The sequence below is a fragment of the Mus musculus genome, chromosome 12 (genome assembly GCF_000001635.26).
Source record: "Mus musculus strain C57BL/6J chromosome 12, GRCm38.p6 C57BL/6J".
Taxonomy (NCBI): domain Eukaryota; kingdom Metazoa; phylum Chordata; class Mammalia; order Rodentia; family Muridae; genus Mus; species Mus musculus.
The window spans coordinates 72,284,618-72,312,175 of NC_000078.6; the positions used below are offsets into that span (position 1 = coordinate 72,284,618).

Genomic DNA, 27,558 nt, shown 5'->3' on the forward strand with positions numbered 1-27,558 from the left:
GAAGAACGGGATCAATATTCCACTAATAATCCCCCGGCCCCCAGATTTTGGAAGCTGTGGATAAATAAGTACAGAAAGATATGAATACAGATACGGCTCAGCTGTTGCAGTGTAAGTCAGCAACACAGAGAGGCCGGGGTAAGTGTGGCCTTCAGTGTGCCTGGAATGTTTTGTGACATCATTTTTAGCTGCATGTCTCTACCAATGTCTGGTTTCAAGGACTGGGTCTTAGTCACCTTAGGCTCCTCAGCTCCTACCCAGGAATTCCTATGTACTTGATTCAGGAATCCATGAGAGTGTGGGTATAGACACGTCTAATAACGTAAATAAAGATGAGCCTACATGACCTGCTTACAATTCTGATTGCTTGACTCTAGAACCTCCTACCACAACTACTGATAGAAATATTAGTCTTCTCATGATGTTCAGTGTTCAGATCAACTTGACTTCAAAGCTAGTAAAAGTAGGTCAAGAGAAATGAACCAGACTGCCTATACCTCTGGACTGGACTTAACTTCACACTGCCTATCACCACCTTGCTCTGAGTTATCTGGGTTCATTTGTGTGGATACATTAATCTCCTTCATGGATGGGATGTCAGGGCAGCAGACAGTCTTCCTGTTCTCCACTCCCTCCATTCCAATGTCTTCTAAAAAGCCCAGCATATACTCTGTTCTTAATAATCGTTTATTCAGTAACTTTACTGAGGTGGCAAATGTTCACCCACTGAGAGTCAGACTGCTATTTCAGATAAAGCAAAGGGACTTAGGAACACACTGACTGCTTAGTTACATCACACGCTTGCACGTGCTTCCCGAAGCTGAAGCACAAGTCTCCGGGAAAGGTGCATGGAGAGCCAAGAGAACATGATCCTTGGACAGCAGCCCCATGCGGTGATCAGTGGAAGAGTCGGCCCCATCAGTGTGCGAGGCTTGGGCTGCGTTCTACTGAGATGTTAAAAAGAAAGGGGACTTGCCGCACGGAAGCCAGATGGGCTTGAATGCCATGGAACTTACAGCAGATGGCACTCAAATATTAAGCTAACATTTGCCTATGCTCCAAGACGAGCCGTGTGAAGCTGGTTACATGATGTCTATTTAGAAACAAGCAGCAGATAGGAAAATAAATCTGGTATCGCTAAAGCTGTCTGCTAAAAGCAAACCTAGGCATTATCACCCAATGTACTTTTTGTACAAAGGAAATGTTGATATTCCTAAGGCTGAGTTAAGTCTAACGAAAACACCCAGAACAGGGCAGCAGGAGCCCACTCTCCCCGGAACCTGTTCAAAAAACAGGCTCGGTCTGATGAAGCCGTGAAAATCTGCTTCTGTGAATCCCATGGCAACAGTGGCAGTCCTCAGACAAACACTTTACAAACCAGATTTGTTTTTCTTCTTTCTAAATACCTTTGTGTGATATTTTTGGAAAATGTTGAAATACAACCGGCATTGCGTAAGGTGTAAACACACTGTTCCAAACGCTCCAGTTTTAGATCGGGTGTTTGTTAGTTTCTCACTAACCCACGGTGGTGACTCTGCTGGTAACCCTGCAGCATCCGGCTCTCTGGGGGATGCCCCAGAAAGTCTTGTCAGCTGAAAGTCAGACTCAATAACACTTACAAAGTGCAGTGGCTATCCAGTCAGAGGAGAAGATACTCTCGAGATTTATAAGCAGCGCAATGTCACAGCATATTGGCCATCCACTTTGCCTGGGTTCTTCAAGGCTTCCTCCCAGAGAAGAGGAGTCACGGAATAGTCTCTGATTTTCTCATTAAATCAGAAGTATAAAGACTATGAAATCTTGGTCACCAAAAAGTCAAGAGCAGAGCTAATAAGAGAGTCATACAACCATGTGAACAGTGAAGAATCTCATAATGATTCTCTATGTGTAAAAACTTTCCTGGTAAAAAATGTTTGTCATAGACAAAGGAGCCCTACCTAATAACCAACTAGCACACAGAGCGTTGCCCTGATTTCTGTCATCATTTAAGACACCTTTGCTCACATGCTAATTAAAATAGATCAACTGAAAGGGGGGAATTGGAAGAGTATTAGAGAAATATGACATATTTATTTAAAGTATCAATAGTTCTGAGGTTATGCAAGAAAAATGTTTCTGGTTTTGGATATGCACATTGAAACATTTCCATGATAGCAACTTTATTTTTAAAATACTTCCCCCAAAACCAATACAACCAACATGACAGGATCCTAGTGCTAAATTCTGCCAAGTTATAAATGAAAACTCATCCTGTTATTCTAATCTGTGAGTTGAAATTTTGCTTAGAGATCATTTTTAAATATCTCAATGTATAGATTATGGAGACTCATTCCAAATCATTAGTTAGAGTCAGGTATTTGAAGAGTCAGTCTTTACCTGCTACCAAAATATATATTGTTAATGGGCAGAAGTTCCTTGTCAATGCGTCTCAAATCCTGCCCATGGGCTTTAAAAAGGTGTGACGTGGGTAAAGAAGAAACAGCAAACAGTCAAGTCCTTCCAGTAGCACGCCTCCTTCCCACCGCTGAGACAAGAAGTTCTATGTGAAGCCTATTTCCTATTTGCTACATTGCACCATCCAAAGAGTGCATAGGCAAGCTTGTTTTCCATTTAAGATAACTGAAAGGGGTTTTTATGCAGACATTTTTTTATGAATGGAGTAACATTTTATGTGACAAACTCTCAAACCGTTGCTTATCTAGTCTAAAGGAGTCACCCCATATTTGTTATTGTGAAAACATTAAATCCTGCCTCACTGTTATTCAAATGTCTCGGAAATACCCGTTTACCAGAAGGTAGCAGTCCTGAAAAACAATGCAGACAAACCTTTATGTGGGAAGCTGCCTGATCTGAGGGTGATGTGCGGAGGGCAGCAACCTGGTATATGTCACACTGGATTCAAACAAGTCATTAAAGTCCTGTCTCTAAAGTTTCTACTGCCTTTTAGCTGTCTGGCTACAGCTGATAAAAACAGAGATTAGGGCTCAGGCTAAAGGTTAAGCCCAAGAAGGCAGCTGTGCCAGGTGGGCTTCACCAGATCCTGACAAAGTGGCTAATTCATACCTCTCATTGTTTGAGGGAATATGAATGATGAGGTTATCAAAGGGCAGGCTGCTGACTGGCAGGTGTGGGGCGTGGCTACCAAGGCAGAATTACATAGGCAGAGCATCAAGCCAGCCTCAGGAACACCTGGCCAGAAGGCTCATCCACCAAGGACAGCCCCCTTGCAGTCTCACATTCTCCTGGGTCCTTAAACAACCTGCAACCTGAGCATGTAGCATTTGAGGTAGTACAGAAAACACAGCCCAATTAAAAAATGGGAGTGTAATTGCTGCAATTTGTGATGTTCCAGTTCTATCAGCCTGACTACTTCAAAAGCATCACTCAGTTCATAATCTCATTACAATTGCAGAGAGGACAAAATATCTTTATCTTTATCATAGATAAGGCTTTGGAAGTTTTGGGCCAGTAAGTGATAGATGGGGATTCACACCCAAATCTGTCTTACTCTAGAACATCTATATCATTTGTCAAATCTCTATAATCACCTCAATAACAAACTTGGTTTTTAGTAAGGTTCTTCTGTATTCAGAGTACCAAAAAAAAATTATTCAGAAAGTTTTCCATTGTATGGAGGTTATAAAACTTTAGTAGATTGGCCTGTACACAAATGTTCTCCAGGTTCAGTTCAGCAAACAAACAGTTAAACGTTGGCCCACAGCGATGCCACCTTGGCTTATCAACTCCAATCTATTACTGACCACCTCCACGGAACCTCTAAAAGCATCTTTCCCTGCCAACTCCATTGCCCTTTCCAGAGCTGATCACCCCAGGGGAGTACAGCCAAGAGGCAAAGTCCTTCACCAGTAACAGCAGGTGATCTCCACACAGAGCTCTCTTTTTAATTGCTCCATTATTCTTTAACCTTTCACTAGGTATAATAACATTTAAATGGGCTTTGTGGGAAGAGCATAAACTACAAAGCACACTGGCATTCAGTGAAAGTCCACACCAGCAACTGCACCTCCTGTCTGGAGTCATCATCTGGGATTCATCTGCTCATCAAATGTTCATTGAGAAGCCACTGACTAGGAGGCTTCATGACAGACAACAGGGATACCCCAGTGAACAGAAGGCTGATCTCAAGGGTTTAGAGATAAAAGCAGTTGAGCAGGCCGTTAGGTGGTAAGTGCTGAGGAAGCTCAAACAAGAGATCAATGCACCAGAAGCGCTGGCTTTCTGCGGGCGCTCATGTATCATGACTGGTCAGGTTGATGTGGGTTCTGGCAGGCAAACCATGTTTGAGTTCCATTTCTGTTGCTATGATCAAATAACATAGCCACCACCAATTTGGGGGGCGGGGAGGTTTGTTTGACTTATAGTTCCAGTCCATTGTTCAGGGACATCAAGGTAGGAACCCAAAACCCATAGTCAGAGAAATGGTGCTGCCCACTATGGGTGGGAGTCTACCTTCATTGAGATGAGGACCAAATTGAAGATCACAAGAACACACACAGGGTAAATTGCATTAACTTGGTGGTGGTTAACTCTAACTAGACAGATATTGGCCTATGGGCGTTATGACCAACGATTATATTTGGGGATATTTAGAGTACACTGAAAACAGTGCTCAATACGACATGATAAATTGGGTCAGTTGGCTTTAGGACACCTCCCCAAGGTGACCTGCCCTACTGTATTGGAAGAGGTTATTAGTGAGAGCAAGCCAACTTCCTTTACAGCACTGGAAATTAGTCAATCAAACTAAGTAAAAGAAACCTATCAACTTCTTACTTAAAATGTTAATTAATTTAAAAAAAAGAGACCATTGTTGCAGAAACTGCATTAAATGAGTAACTGGACTAGATTCTTCAGAAGTCCCATTTTGTTGTATAACTCTGACTAACATGAATATTTGAATAGCAGTAAAATGAGAGAGTAAACACTTAACCTAAATCATCTCAATACTCACAAGCAACGTAGTAGGCACTATTTCCCTCTTTGAGCAGACAAAAATAAAAAATAAAAAATAAAACCACAGACAGCCTTATCGTTCCAACGTCACAGAACTAGTGATAAGTGGGTAGAGGGAAAGCCAAGTCCAAGTGCCAGTATTAACTATCACCATGGCTTATCATAGGATGATTTTAATTTTAGTGTGAGTTTTCACTAGCAGGAACTTTCAACCTGATACTCTTTCAGGTTATTTCCTTTTGCCGTCTTCCCTAGACCTTGGACGAGAAAAAATATGCCATTGCGTCTCAGATATGGCCTTGTCCCAGATATGGCCTATATCTGGTGATATATCACTTTCTGTGGACAAAGGGAACAAAAAGTATAAATTCAAGCTGCAGGAAAGGCTGGTAGGTGAAGTCTTGATTAAGCCACTTTCCAGACACGGGATGTACAAGTATCTACACAGGAGAGAGCATGTATCACTCTGCACCACTCTGCTGGGAACTACAACTCTCTATCAGCTACAGAACAAGCATCACATTATGGCGGGCACAAATAGTATGTATGAAAAAAAATGCTAAAACTAGCAGTTCAAGAAAGTGGCTGTAAATCTAGAGACGATGCAGATGTGACTGAGGATTTACGGGGCTAGAATAGTGAAGGTCACTTTCTCACTGAGAACTCCTCAGATCTAGGGTTTGCATCTCAAGCGTCCCCATTAAGGAGATCTTCCTCATTTTTAGTCATACTGGCAGGCTCTGAGGAAAGATGAAGTCTTCATACAAATCACAAGGGACTTTCTAAATCAAAATCTAGCTAAGATCTTGGCTTTGCAATGATAACACATCCTAGTGGCAAGATCTAACACTTATCAAGAATGTCTTTATCATACAAAGAAGGGAGGGTATAAACGTGGGCATCAGCCAAGAGAAAGAAAAGTCCCTGAACATAGATTGGTTTATTCATATCAAAGTTATTTAGAGTCAATTGATTTGTGGTCTGGTTTCCAGTATTTTAGAGAACCATGTCTTTGTAAAACTGTTGCAGTTACCAGCTTGGTAAATGTGGGCATCACTGGAGCTGGGGTCCTGGACCGAAGGCAAAGGACCAAGTGTACTAAGCACGACTGTCTGTCTCTCTGTTTTTGGTTGTGGATGCAATGTGACCAGCTCCCTCAGGTCTCTCCCACTCTCACTTTCCTGTCATGTTCTGGCTAATTTTAAAATCAGATTCAGTGCTGTACACTGACAGTTTCCAGCTGACTGACATGTTAGCACTTGAATTAGCTGCGTATAATGTGTTTTATTACACAGTACCATTGTGAACTCCCACTGACATCCATACTCTTCTAGAAAATAAAATCTTCAGTCTCTGAACCCTAAAGCAAGTTGTTGTAGAAAGGTATTTAGCTTCACTTAGAGACAGGTCGACAATTAGGAAATTAACTTAGAAAATGGGACTGAATGGCGACTGAGAAAACCTATTTTGCATCTGAGTTGTCCTGTGGCTATGATGTCAGCCAGAACACTGTCTGAACCTCAGCTCTTGCCTTGAACCTGAAATGAAAGTCTCTCATCAGTAGGAAATCAGGTTCAGAAAGTCTTCAGGGGAGTTTGGGTAGAAACCAAACGGTCTAGCTTAAAATTGAAAGCTATGTTACTCAGAATATTCTCGAAACTATGCCCTTGCGTGAATTCCAAGGAACATATGACGACGAATTAAGTGGCCAATTATCACTTAAACAGCCCTGCCACATGGATGTTGCAAAAATCATTCAAAGACCTTCTTTTACATCACAGGCTAAGAAAATGAACAGGGACGTTCAAATTGTGGAAGGTTTTGCTGAGGTGAAAAGTTAGAAGCTGGATATTTCTATTCCCACTACAACCACTGGATGGCAACAGACATTTGCAGTCTGTTAACCTACACACACACACACACACACACACACACACACACACACACACACACACAGACACCCCACATCCACTTTAATTGATTTCCTCTGGAACTTTTGATGGAGATTAGAATCTCCTAGAGATGTCAGGGACAAGTAAGTAACAGTGAATTCAAGGTCAACGAGTGTGGTTTTGAAACACATACATTTTGTTTTTGCCAAGTTTTTGTATTCAAGGAAATCTCTTACAAGATTTAGTACTCAGCCAAGAGTTATGAAAACCCAAAGTGCCTACTGGAAGGGAAGCATTAAGCCAGTGTCAGGAGCCATAATGGGACAAGCTAATAACTAGCAGGTGATCATCCTGAGATGGCCTGCTTCAGATTGTTATATAATCTGCGACAGGTTCCCCCTCATTTAGCAAGGCTGTGAGGGATTCATTTTAGGAAAGATTCCTGGTGTTAATATGCTTTTCCTGTTATTATTAAACATATATAACAGACACTAAGCAATAGCACACCCCTTTGGAGCAGATCTCTGCAGATCCACGAAGATGTACTGTCTTGTAGTGATGCTATATAGAAAAATAGATGACTTCTTAAGCCTTAATAATGATCCTATAAGAATTCCTAAAATTATGTCAGTATTATTAAGCTCTTTTATAGTGGGACTTCGATTAGGTCCTTTTTTGATCATCAAAACTGCAATGAGAACTCTGCCAGTCTCGCAAGTGTCACCAGTTAATTGCTTTTAGAGAGTAACCAGACTTTCTCCTACTCAGAGCACATCCCAAAATGTTGTAAAACAATTGACCAACGGTCAAAAAAGGGAGCTAATGATTTATTATAAGTGGTAGGACAAAAGATAAAATATTGATTGGGCTGATCTATACAAAACTTCACTAATAACTTAGTAATGGTTTTAAACCTTCAGTGGACCTGTCGAGCTGAGACAGGTGATAGATGTTTAGCCAGATAATTACTCCTAATGGATATGCCTGTAAACATTCTCTGTTATAAACTTCTATTTCAATATATGATTTGATTTTTTTGTGTGAGCTTGTGATGAATTTTGTAAAATGTGATTATGTATTCTGAAGGATGTATAAGTACTGAGGACAAAGAGATGAGAAAGAGAGAAGAATTTTTTGCCTTTCCCCACTTAGAGTAGATTTTTCCCCACTTTGAAGAATTTTTCCCTTTCCCCATTTAAGATCTTTCCACTCTTCCCCTTAGATAGTTTTCATAGGAAACTTTTTACAACGTAGTAATAAACTCTATAATCATTTCACTAAGTGTCCCTTTTTCTTCCTGTGATTTAGGACTAGCTAGAGCCCAGCAGTTCCTGCTGAGATGTTTACTTAATCCTTTGCTGTTTTTAGGAAGAGGTGCTAGTGCCAGAAACTGCAGTTTCTGGCCTCAGAGAATCACAGAAGGCAGGTCAGCTACAGTAGCATAGTAACGTAGACTCAGACAAGTAAACTTTTTATTATTATACAGCAACCTTAAATATGTGGTAAAACCAAGTCTTACAGGAAGTGGGAGTAGGTGGGTTGTTGAACGCGTGGGATGGGGGAGAGGGTTTTCTGAGGGGAAACCAGGAAAGGGGATAACATTTGAAATGTAAATAAAGAAAATACCTAATAAAAAAGTAATAAAAGAAAAAGAAAAAAAAGAGAAAGGGAAAAAAAGAAAGAAAAGAAAACATCCAAAGTCTCTTAAAAGTTAAAACACCTTTGTAAAGTAGCCAGCCTGTATTATCCAAATCTCTGAACTGTGGGCTCCTGTAAATTCAAAAATATGTTAAATAGTTTCCTACTCTAAGAAGAAAGAACCAGTTGTAACAGAGACTAGGGAGATGTCAGTACCATAGGGAAACCACCAAGGGCGGCGGCAGCTGTGGTGTGGAGCTGGTCTGAGCTTGAAAGGGCTTGCTCTGTGGTGAGCCTTTCCAAGCCTGGGAGATCTTGAAACCCAGAAATCTAATGCAGATTTAGATTGCTGTGCTTTGGTTTGGCTTGATTTTAATGTAACTAGACGCTGGTTCTTTCTTCTTAGAGTAGGAAACTATTTAACATATTTTTGAATTTACAGGAGCCCACAGTTCAGAGATTTGGATAATACAGGCTGGCTACTTTACAAAGGTGTTTTAACTTTTAAGAGACTTTGGATGTTTTCTTTTCTTTCTTTTTTTCCCTTTCTCTTTTTTTTTCTTTTTCTTTTATTACTTTTTTATTAGGTATTTTCTTTATTTACATTTCAAATGCTATCCCCTTTCCTGGTTTCCCCTCAGAAAACCCTCTCCCCCATCCCGCGCATTCAACAACCCACCTACTCCTACTTCCTGACCCTGGCATTCCCCCTACACTGGGGCATAGAGCCTTCATAGGATTAAGGGCTTCTCCTCCCATTGCTAACTGACAAGGCCATCCTCTGCTACATATGCGGCTGGAGCCATGGGTCCCTCCATGTGTATTCTTTGGTTGGTGGTTTAGTCCCTGCAAGTTCTGGGGGTACTGGTTGGTTCATATTGTTGTTCCTCCTATGGGGCTGCAAATCCCTTCAACTCATTGGGTCATTTCTCTAGCTCCTTCATTGGGGACCCTGAGATCCACTTCTGTATTTGTCAGGCACTGGCAGAGCCTCTCAGAAAACAGCCTTATCAGGCTCCTGTCAGCAAGCACTTGTTAGCATCTACAATAGTGTCTGGGTTTGGTGATTGTATATGGGATGGATCCCCAGGTGAGGCAGACTCTGGATGGTCATTCCTTCAGTCTCTGCTCCACACTTTGTCTCTGTAACTCCTTCCATGGTTATTTTGTTCCCCCCTCTAAGAAGGATCAAAGTATCTACACTTTAGTTTTCCTTCTTCTTGAGTTTCATGTGGTTTGTAAATTGTATCTTGGGTATTCTGAGCTTCTGGGCTAATATCCACTTATCAGTGAGTGCATATCATGTGTGTTCTTTTGTGATTGGGTTACCTCAATTAGGATGATATCCTTCAGATACATCCATTTGCCTAAGAATTTCATAAATTCATTGTTTTTAATAGCTGAGTAGTACTCCGTTGTGCAAATGTACCACATTTTCTGTATCCATTCCTCTGTTGAGGGACATCTGGGTTCTTTCCAGCTTCTGGCTATTATAAATAAGGCTGCTATGAACATAATGGAGCGTGTGTCCTTATTACATGTTGGAGCATCTTCTGGGTACATGCCCAGGAGTGGTATAACTGGGTCCTCAGGTAGTACTACGTCCAATTTTCTGAGGAACCGCCAAACTGATTTCCAGAGTGGTTGTACCAGCTTGCAATCCCACCAGCAATGGAGGAGTGTTCCTCTTTCTCCACATCCTCGCCAGCATCTGCTGTCACCTGAGTTTTTGATCTTAGCCATTCTGACTGGTGTGAGGTAGAATCTCAGGGTTGTTTTGATTTGCATTTCCCTGCTGACTAAGGATGTTGAACATTTTTCAGGTGCTTCTCAGCCATTCGGTATTCCTCAGTTGAGAATTCTTTGTTTAGCTCTGTACCCCATTTTTCATAGGGTTATTTAGTTCTCTGGAGTCTAACTTCTTGAGTTCTTTGTATAAATTGGATATTAGCCCTCTATCGAATGTAGGATTGGTAAAGATCCTTCCCCAATCTGTTGGTGGCCTTTTTGTCTTATTGGCAGTGTCCTTTGCCTTACAGAAGCTTTGTAATTTTTGAGGTCCCATTTGTCAATTCTTGATCTTACAGCACAAGCCATTGGTGCTCTGTTCAGGAATTTTTCCCCTGTGCCCATGTACTCAAGGCTTTCCCCCACTTTCTCCTCTATAAGTTTCAGTGTATCTGGTTTTATGTGGAGCTAAAGCCATCCAGTGGAAAAAAGACAGCGTTTTCAACAAATGGTGCTGGCTCAACTCGAAGTTAGAATGTAGAAAAATGCAAATCAATCCATTCTTATCTCCTTGTACAAAGCTCAAGTCCAAGTCGATCAAGGATGTTTTCAAGAGACTGAACTTTTAAAGTGTTTGAAAATTTAAAGACTATGAGACTTTTAAAAGTTGGAATGTTTTCAATTTCAATACTGATATTAATATGATATTAATATCTTGTGACTGAAGAAGAAAGAAAAGGTTATAAGTGACTAAGTGATGTGTTTGTGTGTTAAGTTGACAAGGGGCCAATTGTGCTAATATATTTTGTCAGCTTGACCCAAACCTAGGCACATCTGCAAAGAGGGAATCTTCATTGAGAAATTTCTACATAAGTCTTAATTAATGATTGATGTGGGAGGACCCAGTGCATTGTGGGCAGTGGCAACACTGTGGTTGTCCTGGATGATACAAGGAAGCAGGTTGAACAAGCCATGAAGAGCAGGCCACAGCAGCAGCATTTTCCCACTGTCTGAGCTTCAGGTCCTGCCTCCAGATGCCTGTCTTCAGTTCCTACCCCGAAACTTCCCTCAGCAAGGAACTAGGAGCCTGAGGATTGCAGACTAAAACAAACCCATTTTCTCCCCAAGTTGCTTTTGGTCATAGAGATTTATTTATTTATTTGTTTGTTTGTTTGTTTGTTAGTTACAGCAATAGACACCCTGAGACATTGTTAAGTATAATTTTTATTTATATCTGAACTGTATTTTAGCTATTTTGGAGCCTGGTAATTTCCTGGCCCTACACAAGCTTGTATAAAACTGTTTAAAGAGACAATTTGGCTATCCATAATCCTTCATGGTGTGCCACATTTAAACTCCAAAGGGCCTAATATGACCCTTCTCCTAGCTCCAGTGTGAGCCACCTAAATATCAAAGTCAACTAAATGCAATACCTGCCCCACCCCCAGCTCTTTGCCCTAAAAAGGTATTAGTAGTAACACCCATGGTAGTTTTCCAATAGTGAACAACACACACACACACACACACACACACACACAAGGGTCAGATGGCTACAGTAGTAACATCTAACTTTAGAGGCATTTCTTCTCCCATATAACTTCGTTTGCATCTGTAATCGCTGTGTTAGCAAACACATGCACAATGAATCCAATGCACCAACCTCTCAACCCACTCCAACTCAGTGAGCTCCAATCCACTCATTCGTCTCCCTGGCCATTGCTTTCTTCCTCTCATCTACTACTGTCTTGCTCTGGCAACAGCTTCCCAATTATCTTTTGTCTTCCAACTTGTCTCTTCCCCAGACCTTCCTCCCTAATATCACCAATATGTAAAAGGCTAAGAAAGTCATGTCATTTCCTAGTTTGAAGCTCTTTCACGTCTGCTGAGAATGCTTGGGAAAGACCCAACTCTGCACGTGATGTGAGTCAGTCAACCGACTCCTTTTCTGAACACTGCCTTTGCCTACACATCCTGCTATATCAATTCTTCTTCGTTTCTAGACTATGCCTAGATCTTTTCTACCTTTGTACTTTCTGCTACCTAAAACTGTCTTTAATCAGCTCTTGCCATAATCCACTCTTCTGTTGCTTCATCTCTATAACCTTCTTTGACTTCCATATCAATCACTAAACGCCACCATGACCAGGCAGTCTCTCACAAAACTCTGAGGAGTATTTCCTTTTCTAGGTCTGCCCTTCTCAGACCTTAACCCAAAGTCTACAAAGGATCTGTTCACAGCTGCCTTGGTTATTGCTACACTGGTTGTGTTACACGCATCATGTGCCATATTGCTTGAATCAAAGGAAGGATGAATAAAATGAAGGTCTTCCTTTGAAATGGCTAGCATATCTCTGAGTGAAATGTATGCTGTCTGAATTTCAAGAGTGTTTTGTGTGGTGACAACGATGAGATTTAGAAGTGTAGAGACTGCGCCTATGGTGTCTCTTGATTTTAGCGGAAAGGGAAGCAAGCATTCCAAAGGGGTAGGGGAAACCCCTGGAGGCTTTTTTTACTCTGAAAATTAGAAGTATGTCCTCTTAGCCCTGTAACTGAAGATAATTTCTAACAGCGACAAAGGGCTTGGATAGAGTCATTATTTATTGGGAGAACCAAAATGTTTGCTATCTGTGAACTATTCCATGGACAGGTTCCAGGCTGACTTGTATCCATCTTAGTAGCTAGTCCATTTCCTTTCCATGCTCAGACAAAATTTACTAATGAGTTGGTTATATATCAAGATTTGACAGCAAGATATTACAGCATATAAGAACCATGCCCCGAGGAAGAAGTGTCAAGACTGTCCTATAAATAACAAATGTCAGAGGCTTCCACAATCTGGAACAATTTTATCCATGGCCGAGAAGGACATCTCCCCCAGTCCCCTGGAGCCAATGTTTTAAAAATATCGATCCACGTGCAATGTGAGCAACTTTAACCTTGTGTCTACTTTATGAAGAAAAGCCAACAAATGGAAGCCAACAGATAGAGCTGGCAACTGGCAATCTCATTCTAGGGATATTCAGAGGAGGGCATCTTTCATCACTGGGAAAAGCCACATGAAATTAGCTTAGATGCTCCGAATGGTCTAAGTTGGGAAGTCTGATGTGTCTTAAGGATTTGTATGGTTGCCATGAGCATCAAGATCCTTGACTTGATTGGATCTGGCTGAATGAACTAAGAGACACTCCTCTGGGTGGGCCTGTGAGAACCTTTCCAGGAAAGGCTGAGTTAGGAAAACTCCTTATCAGAAAGAGCAGCATCTTCCAGTGGCAACCTAGACAGGAAGAAGCCCAAGGACGAGCAAGGCTTCTTGCTCGCCCTCTTCTGTTTCTTGCTGTGAGTAAGTTTGTCCTGTCTATGTTACTATCCTCAGAATCCAGCTTCTTTAGCCTTCCCATGTGGACTGAAGGCTAGCAGCTGACTAGGAAGCCTCCATACGTCCAGTGCCAGATCGGGACTTACTGAGGTATGCAGGCTCTTGACCTCCTCAGTGTGCACACAGCCATTGTGAGGCCACTCGGTGCCTAGACTGTGAGTCACTCTCCCCCTCTCGAGAACCCTGGCGGATACACTGGCTCACACTGACACAAGAGCCAGGCTACATCAGGCAATTAATTGCTGCTCCATCTTGATGAAAACTGACAGGAAGCAGCCGCTGTAGCAGCAGAGTGTCAGGCCTCCGGCTGATGCTGAAATTTCTACTGTGAAAGGAAGAGATTTTCCAAGAATCTCTAGGGCCAGATTTATTAATGCAATCCTACAGAAGCAGCTAAGTATGATGACTTAGTTAGTTTTAGAATTACCAGAAGAAGCATAAATGGGTCATACTGACTTTGGTTTCTCTCCCAAATACTATGGGATGGACACAATTTATTGTGTGACACTGAAAAGTGACAACAAAGGCAGGGGTCATCACTCAGCAGGTGAAGACCTTGTCTAGGTGTGGAGACCCCGCCTGGCAGCCTTCCTGTGAACACTGCCTTTCCTGCCAGTTTCCTCAGGCTGTGCAGTTGGCACCATAGAGAGGCAGAGGCTGCAGAGGCCCTGCCCCACCTCTCTTCCCGGGGTGCAGGGAAGGAGCTGCTCTATCCAGCAGAGGTGGGATCATTTGAAAGCCTCCGGTAGCTTTTCTCTAAAAACACAGGTGCCTGGGGCAGCCTTGCGACGTTCATAACTGTCCCGCCCCGCTGCAGAGCTCCTCAGAGAAATAAAGCAACTCTCAGGCTCCAGTGTACCCATCTGAAGTTCACATTTAGGTCCTTGCTCATTCTCATTCTGTAATTTCAGGGCAGAGGCAGGGCAGGGGCACGAACTTTTAATAGTACTGCAGGCATCGGGCAACTGTGAAGGGACAGCTGCCAGAGAGCCGTGTTTCTCAAACTGGGTGACTGGGTGACTCTTGAGGGTTCAACAGTGGTGACTGTTATATTGTGCGTGCTTATTTTGATAGTGTTTTCAGATATTAAGGACATTCTGGATCATTTGGGGGATAGTTTTATAGACAAACACTATTGCAGACACCAAAGTGTTTACACTTGGGTCAGCAGGGAGTGCTTCCAGCTTTACCTCTGGATAAATATTTGACATGACCCCTTGAGCCCCACTACATCTTCATCTCCCTGTGGGTGGAATGTTCCTGACAATATTTTTATTATTACCAACAATGCTATGTGAAAGATACTTACATGTGTATCTTGGTAAATGAAATGCACCTTCACAAGTATCCAATATACATTTTATAACACACACACACACACACACACACACACACACACACACACACACACACACGTGCCTACAGTAGGATTTCAGAGGGATGAAAACTTTATAGTACAAAAGTGTATGGCTATTTGAGACAGCAATAGTTATTATCAGACTATCTTTATAATACCTTCTTTTTGGCAGGGCTAAATAGAAACCAGGGCCTTACAAATGTTAGATAAGCTCTCTACCACTGAGCTACAAACCCAGCCCTAAGCCAGTGTTTCAGATGTGAGAGTTATAATCATGAAGGACAAGCAGAACTTACATAACATCACTTCATTTGCTTGAGAATGAAAAAGAAGAAGCAGAAGGAAAGGAGAGATTCAGACAAATAACATGGATGAAATGAATTCAGGAAGTCCTGCCAGTTATCCAGTCACAGTGCAGAAACAAACTTGGAGCTTAAAAGAGATGTCTTCAAACTGGGAATTTACCACATAAAACCCATTAGCTAAAAGCCCACAGTGGAGGTTAGCCTGGGATCCAGGACCCGAAGGAGGAAAAAAGGAAAGGAGAGAACTCTGGAACACTTCCAGGGCAACTGGAAAAGGGCAAAAAGGGTGGGGAAAGAGGGTGACAGGGAAGAGCCAGGAAGGAGAAACATCAGTGCAATAAGAAGAGAAAAACCCTGAGGAGGGGTGGCAGAGCAGTTGAGAATCCTTCACCTAACTCTTCAGTGAGATGACATAAAGCTGGGACCTGTGATCTCAGATGTGGAAGTGTGACACAGACTTACACATTCAGAGACTGCCTGGATTACAGAGTTGATTTAACCCCAACCTGAGCAACTTGGTGAGACCCTGCCTCAGAAAAAAAAATAATAAAAGTAATTAAATTTTACAAAATAATATATACAATATCACATTATTCATACAATAAAAAATCCATGCAAAATTATTCATTACTTTCTTAACCAGTATTTTACTTCTTATAGCTTAATTTTTTAAGTGTATGTGTATGTGTGTGTCTGGGGTGTGGGGTATGTGTTTGTGTATGTATGTATGTATGTATGTATGTATGTATGTATGTATGTGTGCATGTATATGCATGTGACTGCACTGCCCTTGGAGGCAAGAAGAGGGCTATAGATTCCCTTGGAGCTGGAGATACAGGGGCTTGTAAGCCACCCAACCTAAGTGCTGGAAACTGAGCAACAAACGCTCTTATCAGCTGCACCATTTTTCTAGTCCCTTAACCAGTATTATTTTCCTTCCTTCCTTCCTTCCCCCTTTCTCTCTCTCTCTCTCTCTCTCTCTCTTCCTCTCTCTCTTCCTTCCTTGCTTGCTTGCTTTTAATTGAAACTATTTTTTCCATACAGTGCTTTAAAGATAGATCAGGACTACACTGCTATATTTCCCGAGAGGACAAGAAAACTTAGATGGAAAAGAGGCAATGGGTCTGACAAGCGGAGAGCCACTGTGACTTGCAGTAGAACAGGCTTGGGTGGGGCTGTGACAGCTGACTGCCATAGCCTAGCCTTCACCTAGCCCGATGAGTCAGATTTGCTGTTAAATGATTAATTGAGGACTTTTAAAATTAGTCTTTTCATTTGCACATTCCCGAGAGTTGAGATAACCTTTCAGAAATGAGAATGAATCCCCCCTTCAGAGTCTGAGGGCTGAACTGACTGTTCTAGAGGTGCGGAGGATGAGAACGCAGGGCGCAGGAGAACAGGCCTGCACGGGAGGGAAATGAGACACAAAGAAAAATATTTTCTCTTCAGCTCTATAGCTGTAGAGGGCTCTGAAGGGTAAGAAAGCTCCAAATCACAGACCTGGGGCCAGTAAACCTGTCTCATACCATGGTGCCATCGGAAGGCTGAGTCTTATTCTAAATGTTTCCAAGTCCTGAGAAGCAGAGCCGGCGCCTGTGAGGCCAGTCCAATGCCTGCGACGCATAAACCCAAATACATCTGCTACTGATGCTTTACTGGACACAAGCAGACTTGACCTCACAGTTAGGGGCAGTCAAGCTTTGCTTAAGGAGCAACCAGCCGGCCAGCCAAAGTGATTAAGATCAGCTAGGGGGCAGCTTCGCAGCAGCAAGCTTTCTCTGTTGAAATGGAGCTGCACAGACCGGAGGGAACCTCAAAGATCCAACAGCCCTCTGCTGTTGAGCCATCCTCTGGGGCCTCCGGGCCTTGGCTTTCCCAGCATGGAGAGCAGCTGAGCAGTGGATTTCAGTGGGAGAGTAGATTTCAAAGGACCCCTCAGGGCAAGAGCGAGCAGAGGTTATTCACCCTGGGGCCCCTCAATCTTTTGAAAAGACTTCTACTACCTCTTCTCCAGTATCTAAACTTAACAACAGACAGTCTAAGCCTTATGGGGTGAGATCTGAACGATATCAAATTGGTCATAAAAGGAGTGTGCTCCAGCCCTTGCTCGCTCCAGCCCTTGCTCGAGTCCAGAGCTCCTGCTTTTTAGGTCTTCAGCAGATGTCTGCTAACCCCAGCTGTGGAGCTTGTCTCTCCGATTTGGGAAGGAAACGGGCCTGCCTGTCATATGTTACATGGCAGCAGGACTGTAGCTCAACCATTTCAGGCTCAGGAGGCTAAAGCTGTTCATGTCGGCGCAGCTCCTGCATGCCATGGGGCTCTTCCCCATCCCAGTCAGAGTGGTCGAAAAATAATCTAAATTAGTTTCAAAGGTTGCCAAGCAAATATGCATTCTTACTCTTAAATTTGACTTCAAATACCCTCCCATCCCATGCAAATAATGCACTTTAAATCCTGGAGCTAGTTATTTGGATAATCAAGAGGCAACAGGCTGAGGATATTGGGTTGCTCCACAAAACTGGGGGAAAAAAGTTATCTTGGCCTCCACAAGCATGTAATGAGGATATCTTGTAATATACTGCTCTAGATCCTCCCATTTTAGTGATCATTTTAATGTGCCGTGTGTTGGCTTTCCAATAAGAAAGAGTTTGTTCTCTATTTTTATACGAGGCACTAAAGGTTAGCAAAAGCTATACCCAAGAGGGTATACCTTTGAAATCAATTATCTCAAGAGGGCAAAATACTTGTCAAGAAACAGAAAGTGAGCCGGGCGTGGTGGCGCACGCCTTTAATCCCAGCACTCGGGAGGCAGAGGCAGGCGGATTTCTGAGTTCGAGGCCAGCTTGGTCTACAAAGTGAGTGCCAGGACAGCCAGGGCTACACACAGAGAAACCCTGTCTCGAAAAACCAAAAAAAAAAAAAAAAAAAAGAAGAAGAAGAAGAAGAAAGAAAGAAACAGAAAGTGGAGAAGATGGAGAGCAGGGGCCCTGGAGCGAAGGCGCGCTCTGAGAGTAAGTAGCGCCTGCCTCATCTGGCCATCTGGTTCTTTTCCCTCTGAAATCCATGAAGAATCTGCAACCAGGTGTGTTGGGCAACTTGAGATACTGGGGAAAAAAATCTCCTTTATACCCACGGATTCTAGATGACAAAATACTGAGTTCTTTCATTTGAAGACTTTCTTTGAGGGAGAAGCTAATGACTAAAGTAAAATAATTCTAAATTATAAGCAACTTTAAAAACTACTGAATCATATTAGGTGCCACTGGGGGACAGAAGAAACGGTGCGAGCAGTTTTGGTGGCTGTCTTTTCCGATTATCTAGAACTCAAAAACCAAAACTCTCTTTCCTTGGGTATGAGAAAGGATGCGGCTGGTCTACACACGGCCCATTTAGGCAAAACTGAGCTAAAAGCGGGTTTAGGCATGAAGGGACTTAGCCATCCCCCGTCTTTAAGTAGGAAGACACTGGCAACAAGTCTGGACAGTTCCAAGCAAAGCTTCACTTGTCCACAGAGGTAGCCAGCCCTGGAGTGGAAGGAAGGATGGGGTCACCGACTACAGTCCTGGGGAGCACACAGAACCCTTTGTGATTAAGGCATGGAAAGAGAAAAGATGCTTAACTCACAGGAAAACAGACCGCAGTGGCAATGGGCCACTGGCCCCAGACACAATCATGGTGACTGTTCAGCTTCCTGGGGCATACCTCAGGGCACCCAGGAAGGACTCTGGCAGGACGACCCTACTTGAACCAGAAAAGCTGTCCCCTTTACCTTTTTGCTTGTTGAAGAAAGGCAGAGGGGGCATGAGGCCAGAACCAAGTGGTCCAGGAATTTCGGTGGCCGTGGGACTTTGACTGGAACTCACAGCTTCCTCTTCAGGCTTCTGCTGCTGTGATCTGGGCGGCTCCGGGACCGAGGCTCCATCTCCAGACGATGGCTCTGGGCGGGATTGGAGGGCGGCAGCGGGGGCAAAGCTGAGCATCGGGTCGGGCTCCACAGGGCCTTGGTGGCTGGGCGCTCGTTCTTCGGTGGCCCGAGAGCCTGTCTCCTCGCGGATGGCGTCCAGGGCACCCGGTTTCATCGGGGGCGAGTCCTGCTCGCGCTTGGGGCTCTCCTCCGAGGCTGAGGAGGCATCACAGGACTCGATGATGAGCTCGCTGTCCAGCTCGGCCTCACGCTCCTCCCGCAGGATGCTGTACTGGATGGATGGAGAGGCAGGAGAGGGGGGCGGGCCCGACACATGACCGAAGCTCACATAGCCAGAGGGCAGGGCATCCTCAGAGGCCATGGGGTCCTCTGACACCAGCTCAATTTCTGAGTCTCCGGACTCGGCACTGCTGGCCTCCTGGTCGAGGGGACTGGGGATGGTGGGCAGCCCAGACCTGGTCTTGGTTTTGGGTTTGTCGGCCACCTGGCCCACTGGCCTTGGACTCTCGGTGGTTTCATATGATAACCCCTTTGCTTCTTTAATGGCAGCAATCAACTCATCCTCGGAGACGCTGCCTTTCCCCTGGGACTCTGCAGCAGATGGTTCTGTCCTCCCACAGAGCGAAAGAGAGCCAGAGAGGCACACACACGGACAGACAGATGGACACAGAGAAAAGAAATAAAACAAAATTCCATTAGGGGAGATGTTTTGTCGTTGCTTGAGAAACACACATCTCATTAGTACAGAAATAGTCTGTTTCCAGGGCTTTGCTGGAAAGACAAGCCACCTAAACTAAGGCTAATTACTGTTGTGGCCCAATTAATTTACATACCTATCCATCTTAATCTAGCTGTTTTTAAAAATGACCCTGTCATTTCTTAGCAACAGAATCTTGGCTGTCCTGTCTGTTTTGGTGCACCAAAGATTCTAGAAGTCATTTTAATTTCTGATTCATTCCCTCGAGGGAGTTTCTCAGCTACACAGATTTCATCAGATAATCAAATGGACACATATCCCTAATTGAGTCCACCAACATCAAGAAATCTGAAAGTTATCCTTACCCCATGCCCAGGGCAGCCCATTCTGTCTCTGTCAATAAGAGGAGATGGACTTTGGCTAGACTTCTGAGCTTTACATTTCTCATGAGAATGTTTTTATTTTTAAAGCCTAAAATTCAAAGGTTTTGCCATTTCTGCTTCCCTCCCCACCCCCACCCCCACCCCCAAGAGGATTATCAGCCGTGCCACCTCATGGGACTGCAGCTATAGCAGCCCACTGCTGTACTTTGTTGACCCCATCTTGAGAAGACATCAACTCAGAGTCACCCCGTCCCCAGGGCAAGTGTCTGCCTTCTGCCTGATGTTCCTCCAGATGGCCTGGAGGCCACACTGGCAACCCTGCTGAGCTTGGCTGTTGAAATCACCATGGCAACAGTGTTCAGGAGTTTGGTACTGTTTTGCTATAGAGCAGGCAGGGCCTTTCTTCCCGGTACCTTAGACGTCCATCTCTGGACCTTACGTGGCAAGAACTGAGCATCCAAAGTTTCCTACAGAATATTAGGATCACTATGGGGTTCTAGGGAGGCAAGATCATCTTATTATATTGTTCATGGCTGCATCATCTGTGGCTCTAGGGTTCTGAGAGGACCAGATAACGTATTTTAGAGTTTTAAAATTCTCTACAAAGCAGGACCAACTTTACCCTACACATCATAAGCAGGGTCAAAAGTTCGAATGGCAAGGGGTCACATCACACAGCAGTATGTATAGCAAGTGCCTGGGGTGTCCTAGCGAGTGCCAGGAGGGAGAAGCAGAGTAGGCTAGGGGAATCAGCTGCTCTGGACAGGGTGGGAAGAGGCTTCTGCTTTAAACAGATCAGATGAGACTTCTGTAAGAGGCGGACCTAGATTTAACCCTTTGTTTCCAAAGGAAAAGTGTGCCAAGCAGTGCAAAAGCCTGGAGACCGGAGTCACAATGATCTATCAATACCCAAAAGAGGCCATGATGTCTGGAAGGACTTATAAACACGGAGTATGGTAGAAGAAGTGGAGGCAGTGTGGGTGTGTCAGAGCTCAAGAGAAGTTTATCTGTAGAGAGAGTGATCACTGGAGTAGAGAAATGTTTGAAGTGTCTTAAAACAACTGTTTCTCCTGAACACAAGTAACATTATGTGGACTGAGGAGTTTATACTTATAGATATGTATGCAGCATTAGGAATTAAGTGGGGAAGGTCATGACCTTGAAGTGGAGCAGGACAGGGCACTGGGGAGACTTTGGAGGGATGAAAGGGACAGGAGAAATATAACTATTACAATCTTAAAAATATAACTTAAAACGCAAAACAGCTGCTTCATTCTCTCAAACTTTTTGACGATTGTTACTGTACCACCTCAAACTGCTTTCGTCACTCTCTTCAGTAAGCCATGTGCTTAAGTCCTTGCTCTGATTCCAGACAAAGTGGTAGTGTAAAGGTTACACGAAGTTACTTTCACGTGGTGGGCTAAGGATGAGAAGGAGGGAGGGGAGGGCCAAGGGTGCCAATGGGGGGCATGATCTATGGCACCATTCTGAAGAATGGATTCTTCAGAGGACAGTGCTGGCACCAGCGCAGCTCCGCATGCGAGCATCCGCTGGGTGACAGGCACTTTACGTATCGCACTTACAACCTGTTGCAATGGCTTGAGCAACCATGTAATATCGGTCCACTAGTGCTTCTCCCGCCCCACCCCCTGGCAACTTTCTTCCAGTCCTACCATTTTCTATGTATTCTGTATATTGTCCAGGATCCTTTCCACCCTGGTTCAGTCAATAGGAAAGGCTGAAGGAGGGAGATGCTGCGGTATTGTTCATAACTCCCTGTGTCTTTTAAAGTTCTACCTCTTCACAGGTTTCTGAATCACCTCCTCCTACTCTGCTTGGTCTAGGGAGAGTAATGTCTCCCTACACGAAGGTCTTGCTGTTGTCTACTGGTTCCCTTACACAACACGGTCTCAGTCTCTTCAGTTGCAGCCTCTGAGTGGATTGCTGGTGTCCTGGCAGAAATGACTTGCCGTGAATCTAAATGTGTGACTTTCTGTTTCAAATGCCTTCGCTGTTTCATGTGCCCCATGCTTTCCCTGTTTTAAGGAAGCCCAGGTCTAAGATGGGACCGGTTATCATTTGTAAATGAAGAGAGGAAAAGTGATTGGGTAATCATATGCAAAAGGATGAAGCCAGAACCCTCCTTCATGCTACATGAAAACCTTACTTTAGATGAAACGGTGACCTAAATAAGAGGTGGGAACAACCCCAGTACCCCTTAACTAATAAGTGGATAAATTAAGTGTGATATGGCCTTATAGTGGAATATTCTTTGGCCATAAAAAGGAAGGAGACAGTGAAATATAGAGGCATGAGAAAGCATACCTCAAGTTACTGTGCTAAGTGAAATACGTCATGGTGAGCTGCATTATTATAATATTACATTTATATAAAAGTTTAGAATAAGCAAATGCATAAAGAATGTGGATTGATGGTTTCAGAGAATGGGAGAACAGGAAGGTAATGCTGCTGTTGGGCATCAATCGCTGCATGATGATGCAGGGCAGCTTCTCACTGGAACCCAGAGTTTGCTGACTCAGGTAGTATAGCTAGAGTATTCTGATAATTCCTGTCCCTGTCCCTCAAGCACTGTGACTACAGTGTTACAGGGCTGACATGCCCTCTCAGCCAGCATTTATGTGGATGGGAGGGCTCAGAACTTTGGTCCTCACTGAGCCATCTCCCCAGCCCTCTTTCACCACAGTTCACATCTGAGCTGTAAAGCTCAAGGTTGCCTCCAGAAATCCTAAGTCAGTAGGAGAAGGTCTAGGTGGAGCTCCGACACCTGCCTTCTGTAACTTGGCGTGCGACTCTAACAACTAGGATTGTTCTTCCAGATTGGCTGGTAGATTTAGCAAGTAAAAATACAGACCATTGCCCTCAGTTGCCTCCCAGAATGTAAGGGCTATTGCTGGAGATAGCACATACTTCTGACCAGGAACTAGAGGAATTGGAAGTGACCCAGGAGCTGCCTCATAGTACCCAAAGGCATTATGCAACCCGACAAGGGACAAAAGCGATCAATAATTCTCCATAGCTTTAAGGCTACAAACTACAACAATGACCAGCACAGCAAAATGCCCTCAAGGGTACAATAGTGCTACTTATGTCTTGGATGTAACCAAAAGCTATCTAATTGAACTTTAGGTCTGCTTAGGAGGAGGGAATATATATGCCTGGAAGCCCAGCCAACTAACTGCTTTGGAACTTCAGCCCTCTGCAGGCTGGTGTTCCCCACAGTGAAGAATTACCAATGTCTCTACCTGTTCCAGAAGATGGAGGCGTGACAGATCCTGGGCTGTCATCTTCAGGCTCTGAGACAGTGACAGTGGGCACTGTGTCAGGACTTGGCTTCAGACACAGGTCTTGCTTCTCGGGGATTGTCTCTTGTGTGGCAGTCATAAGAGGAGGTTCGATCTCCGTCAGTGTGATCTTGACAGGGGCAGTGACCAGAGACACCCTGTGCTGCTCATCAGAGAGCTCATCTATGTAAGGAGCAAAGGTAGATTCTTCGAATAAGTGGTCCTTGATGAGTTTCCCCTCCACAGGAGCTGGCTGGTTTGGTGCTCGAACCCCTTCTGCTTTTGTGGAGACTTCAGTGTCCTTGTCTTTAAAGTCCAAGTCTTTATCTTCTAGCCCAGGGTGTTGCTCCTCCTGGCCTTTTGCCTCCTGTGGCCTGGTTATGTCAATGTATTTGTAGGCTTCTGCCTTCATCTGGTCTAGGGGGTCAGCTAGGATCTTGTTCACCTCAGTGGACTCAGCAGGAGTCATCTCTATTCCAGAATCAGAACTCAATAAGCCCTGTGGCTCCATCCCGGGCACTTCTGGTAACGAGGGTCCGGGGGTCTCCGGCTCCTCAGGGCTCTCGGAAGTGGTGATGTGACCATTTTCCTTCTGAAGAATTCCAGTAAAGTATGCAGAGTCCTCCCGAGGTGGATAGCAGACGTCAGAAATCAGGGATGTGTAACATGCCCCTTCCCCATCTTTTAGTGTTGAAGAGGGAGAGTGGTCGAGGGCATCGGGAACAGCTGCCATACCTGTCAATCAAAATAATAGCAGACCATGAGTAAGCTCCTGGCTGGAGGTTTCTCTCCTGCCTAATCTACCAGATATCCCTCACTGAGAAAATACAGCACTCTTTCTCAAGACACTGGAACATCAGCATGCTAATTTTCTTTGTCTACATCTCAGGTATTTTCTAGGCAACAGATACCAGCAGTTCACTGTATTTCAACAACTAATATGCTCTAACTTCATTGACTTGATTTTGGAAGTGACTGTGGGTCTGTAAAATGATCAGTGGTGTAGACAGCTGGGAAGGACTTGCTCGTGGAGGCTAACACATCTGTGCGTCGAAGGGGCTCAAGGGCCTGTCCTTGTACTCAGGGTCCTGCTGGTTTCAGATTAAGCCCATCCATCGTCTACAGGGAAAGGTACTCCTCATCCTGAAGTGTCCTTATCTCAACAGCCTGCTTCTGTATTTCCCCAGGTCCCCCTCAATGGCTTCCCCTCAGTGTCTGCTTCCAGTGAGCTCATTAGCCTCTGCGAACACCAAAGCATTATACTGAGTATTCCTTCTATCTGGTGCGCAGGGGAAAACAAGTTGGTAGATTTCACTTTACAGGTTGTTTCCCTTGGGTCTTTCTTCCTGCCCCAAGGCATTGATTATTAGAAGAAGTCAGTGAGGTGGCCCAGCAAGTAAAGTCACTTGCCACCAAGCTCGATGATCTGAATTCCATCTTCAGGAGCCAGACAGTGAAAGAAGAGAACAACCTCCCACAAGTTGTCCTCTGAGGTCCACAACAATGTATAACTTCCAACGCAATAAAATTGAACTGTTTATTATTAATTATTATTACTACTATTATTAGCATTATTATTGGCACTAGCATTATTACTATTATTATCTAGAGGACGGGGGGGAAAGTTTCTACATCTTGCTGCAAAACACTGCAAATAGAATCAAACAGAGGTCAATAAAGACTTACTATATGCCAGGCAATGGTTTGCTGACCTGATTCTTTCTTACAACAGTTTTATATATTAAATCTCAGAGTCTCAATGTCTACACATAAATAAACTACACACCTGTGTAAACACACACACACATACATACATACATACATACACACACACACACACACACACACACACACACACAGCATGTACAGTATGAAAATCCTGGACACACTGAAAGAATATACCAGACAAAGGTGCCATCTTCTGTGAAAGTGGTCATTTGGGAATACCTGTAAAATACCTATACCTAGCATGAAAACTAAGTCAGAAACAATCAATGTTTCACATGGTGAATGTCTGGCCTGAGCAACAGACAAGATTGACGCTAGCAAACTTCCTCAATAGTGGGGCGGGCGGGAGCGAGCTGATGGAGTTAGGGCCTGAAGCACTTCCCTAAGAAGTGTGCCAGCCGCTTTCAAGTGCCCACGTCCCAAAAGCTACTCTTAGTTAAAGCATACAATGTTCCAGACACTACAGCACACCCTCTGGTTGTAGAAAGAACAATGCAAAGACCAACACAGGAAGCACAACATCACAGAGGTTCTGCTCTCACTAGATGACACCAACCTGGGTAGACAGGGAAGGTCAAGAAAGGAAGTGTGGAGGCAGACCCTGACCCGTCCACTGGTGAGGGGCTGCAAGGAGAGGCACACTATGCAACATCTCATTTCAAATTTGCATTTTACCAGGTCCTCTCTGTGTCTCTCTCTGTGCGTCTCTCTGTCTCTGTCTCTCTCTGTCTCTCTCTGTCTCTCTGACTCTCTCTCTCTCTCTCTCTCTCTCTCTCTCTCTCTCTCTCTCTCTCAACAAACTTCCCAAAGGCCACAGATTGGCCTGGCCTTGAGATCTCTCTGTCTTGGGATCTCTCAACTTTTGCTGGAAATATTTCAAATTGTGTGAGGAGTTTCTTTAGCCTTGGACGGTTTCTGCGTACCTCTAGAGGGGCCTCAGCTCCCTTCCCTTCTGTGTCTGTTTCTATTTACTTTCCCCACTCGGTTTTCGCTATTGCTCTAAATCTAATGCCAAGTCTTACTCTGCTTATCGTCTTTCCAATCCTACCCTTAGTAACTAACTAAGCTCCTCCCTCCTACTGATCCCCTTCCTCTTTCTAGACAGCCCACTATCTACTTTCACATCTGTATTTGTAATGATCCAATGGGGTTCATTGGAATTGCCTGTAGGAGCAATCTTAATTGGAAGACCATTTGCACCACTGCAAATATTACCAACTTGGGGAGTAGAAAGGGGAATAGTCATTGTGAGAATGCCAGCGCTGGTAAAAATTACAAAACTTTGAAATGTATATAAAGAAAATATCTAATTAAAAAAGAAAAAAATTACAAAGCTTATTTTAGCCCCCACCCCCCATGCCAACAATCTAACAGTTTTAAATTCCCAAAGACCAAAACTCCTAAAGTCTAAAATTAAAAAAAAAAAAAAGACAGAAAGAGAACCAATCCAGAGCCCTAGAGTTAAAAATGCTGAAACCCTAAACAAATTCCCATAAATTCCCACTGAAACAGAAATGGTTCTACATGAGGTTTGAGAGGGGAACGGCTAAGGAGGACACAGCTGTGCATGGATACCTGCTAAGGCTTTTTGGTTGTTTTGTTTTGTTTTGTTTTGATTTATGACTGAGGAAGTTTCTAGGAAAAAGTAACTGTGTCTCTCAGATCTACCCCACAGAAAATAAATGTAAATGTCTTCTCTGAGGAGAGACATGCCCCCCCCCCCTGCAAAATCAAAAAACAACAATAGAGATTTGTTGTAATGTAAGGTATCAAAATATCATTGAAAGTTATAATGTAAGTCTGCTGAAGAGAACACTGCTGTGTAATAGCCTATAATCTATGCCTGGAATATACTTTTTTATGTGTTGAAGTTTGTAATTTTTCCAATATTTCAAACTGTCAGCACACATGTTATAACTTGTTATACCACATATTTCCACTTCACATCAGTTCCAAAATTATTGGTATAAAGAAACTGTGTTCATATGTAGAGAGAGTTCTTTCATTTTCTAGTTTTTAGAGACGCTCATTTGTGAGGGTATAATTACATCATTTCAACCTCTCCCCTTCCAACTCCTCTGCTTCCTTCCATTCAAATTCATGACCTCTTCTTTAATTATTACAAATACATGAATGTGTTATATAATATGCAGAGCACTATATAATGCATAAAATATCATGTAAAACACACACCTGAGTGTGTGTGTCCGTCCAGTTACTGTTGCTCATACGTACATGCTTAGGGATGACTGC

At 43.7% G+C, this 27,558-nt stretch overlaps 1 protein-coding gene across 5 annotated transcripts in view; it reads right to left on the reverse strand.

The window, feature by feature from the left end:
• The window catches only part of Rtn1 (reticulon 1), a 197,306-nt gene that overhangs the window by 72,869 nt on the left and 96,879 nt on the right, over nucleotides 1-27,558 (reverse strand). For 4 of the 5 annotated variants that reach the window (NM_153457.7, XM_030246489.1, XM_006515323.2 and 1 more), the window contains exons 2-3: nucleotides 23,539-24,312; nucleotides 19,040-19,801 (exon numbers count right to left, since the gene is read on the reverse strand). The exons of the other annotated variant lie outside the window; for it this stretch is intronic. In NM_153457.7, coding sequence (NP_703187.2) covers nucleotides 19,040-19,801; nucleotides 23,539-24,312 — 1,536 coding nt within the window. The remainder of the gene's footprint in view (nucleotides 1-19,039; nucleotides 19,802-23,538; nucleotides 24,313-27,558) is intronic. 5 annotated transcript variants of the gene reach the window in all.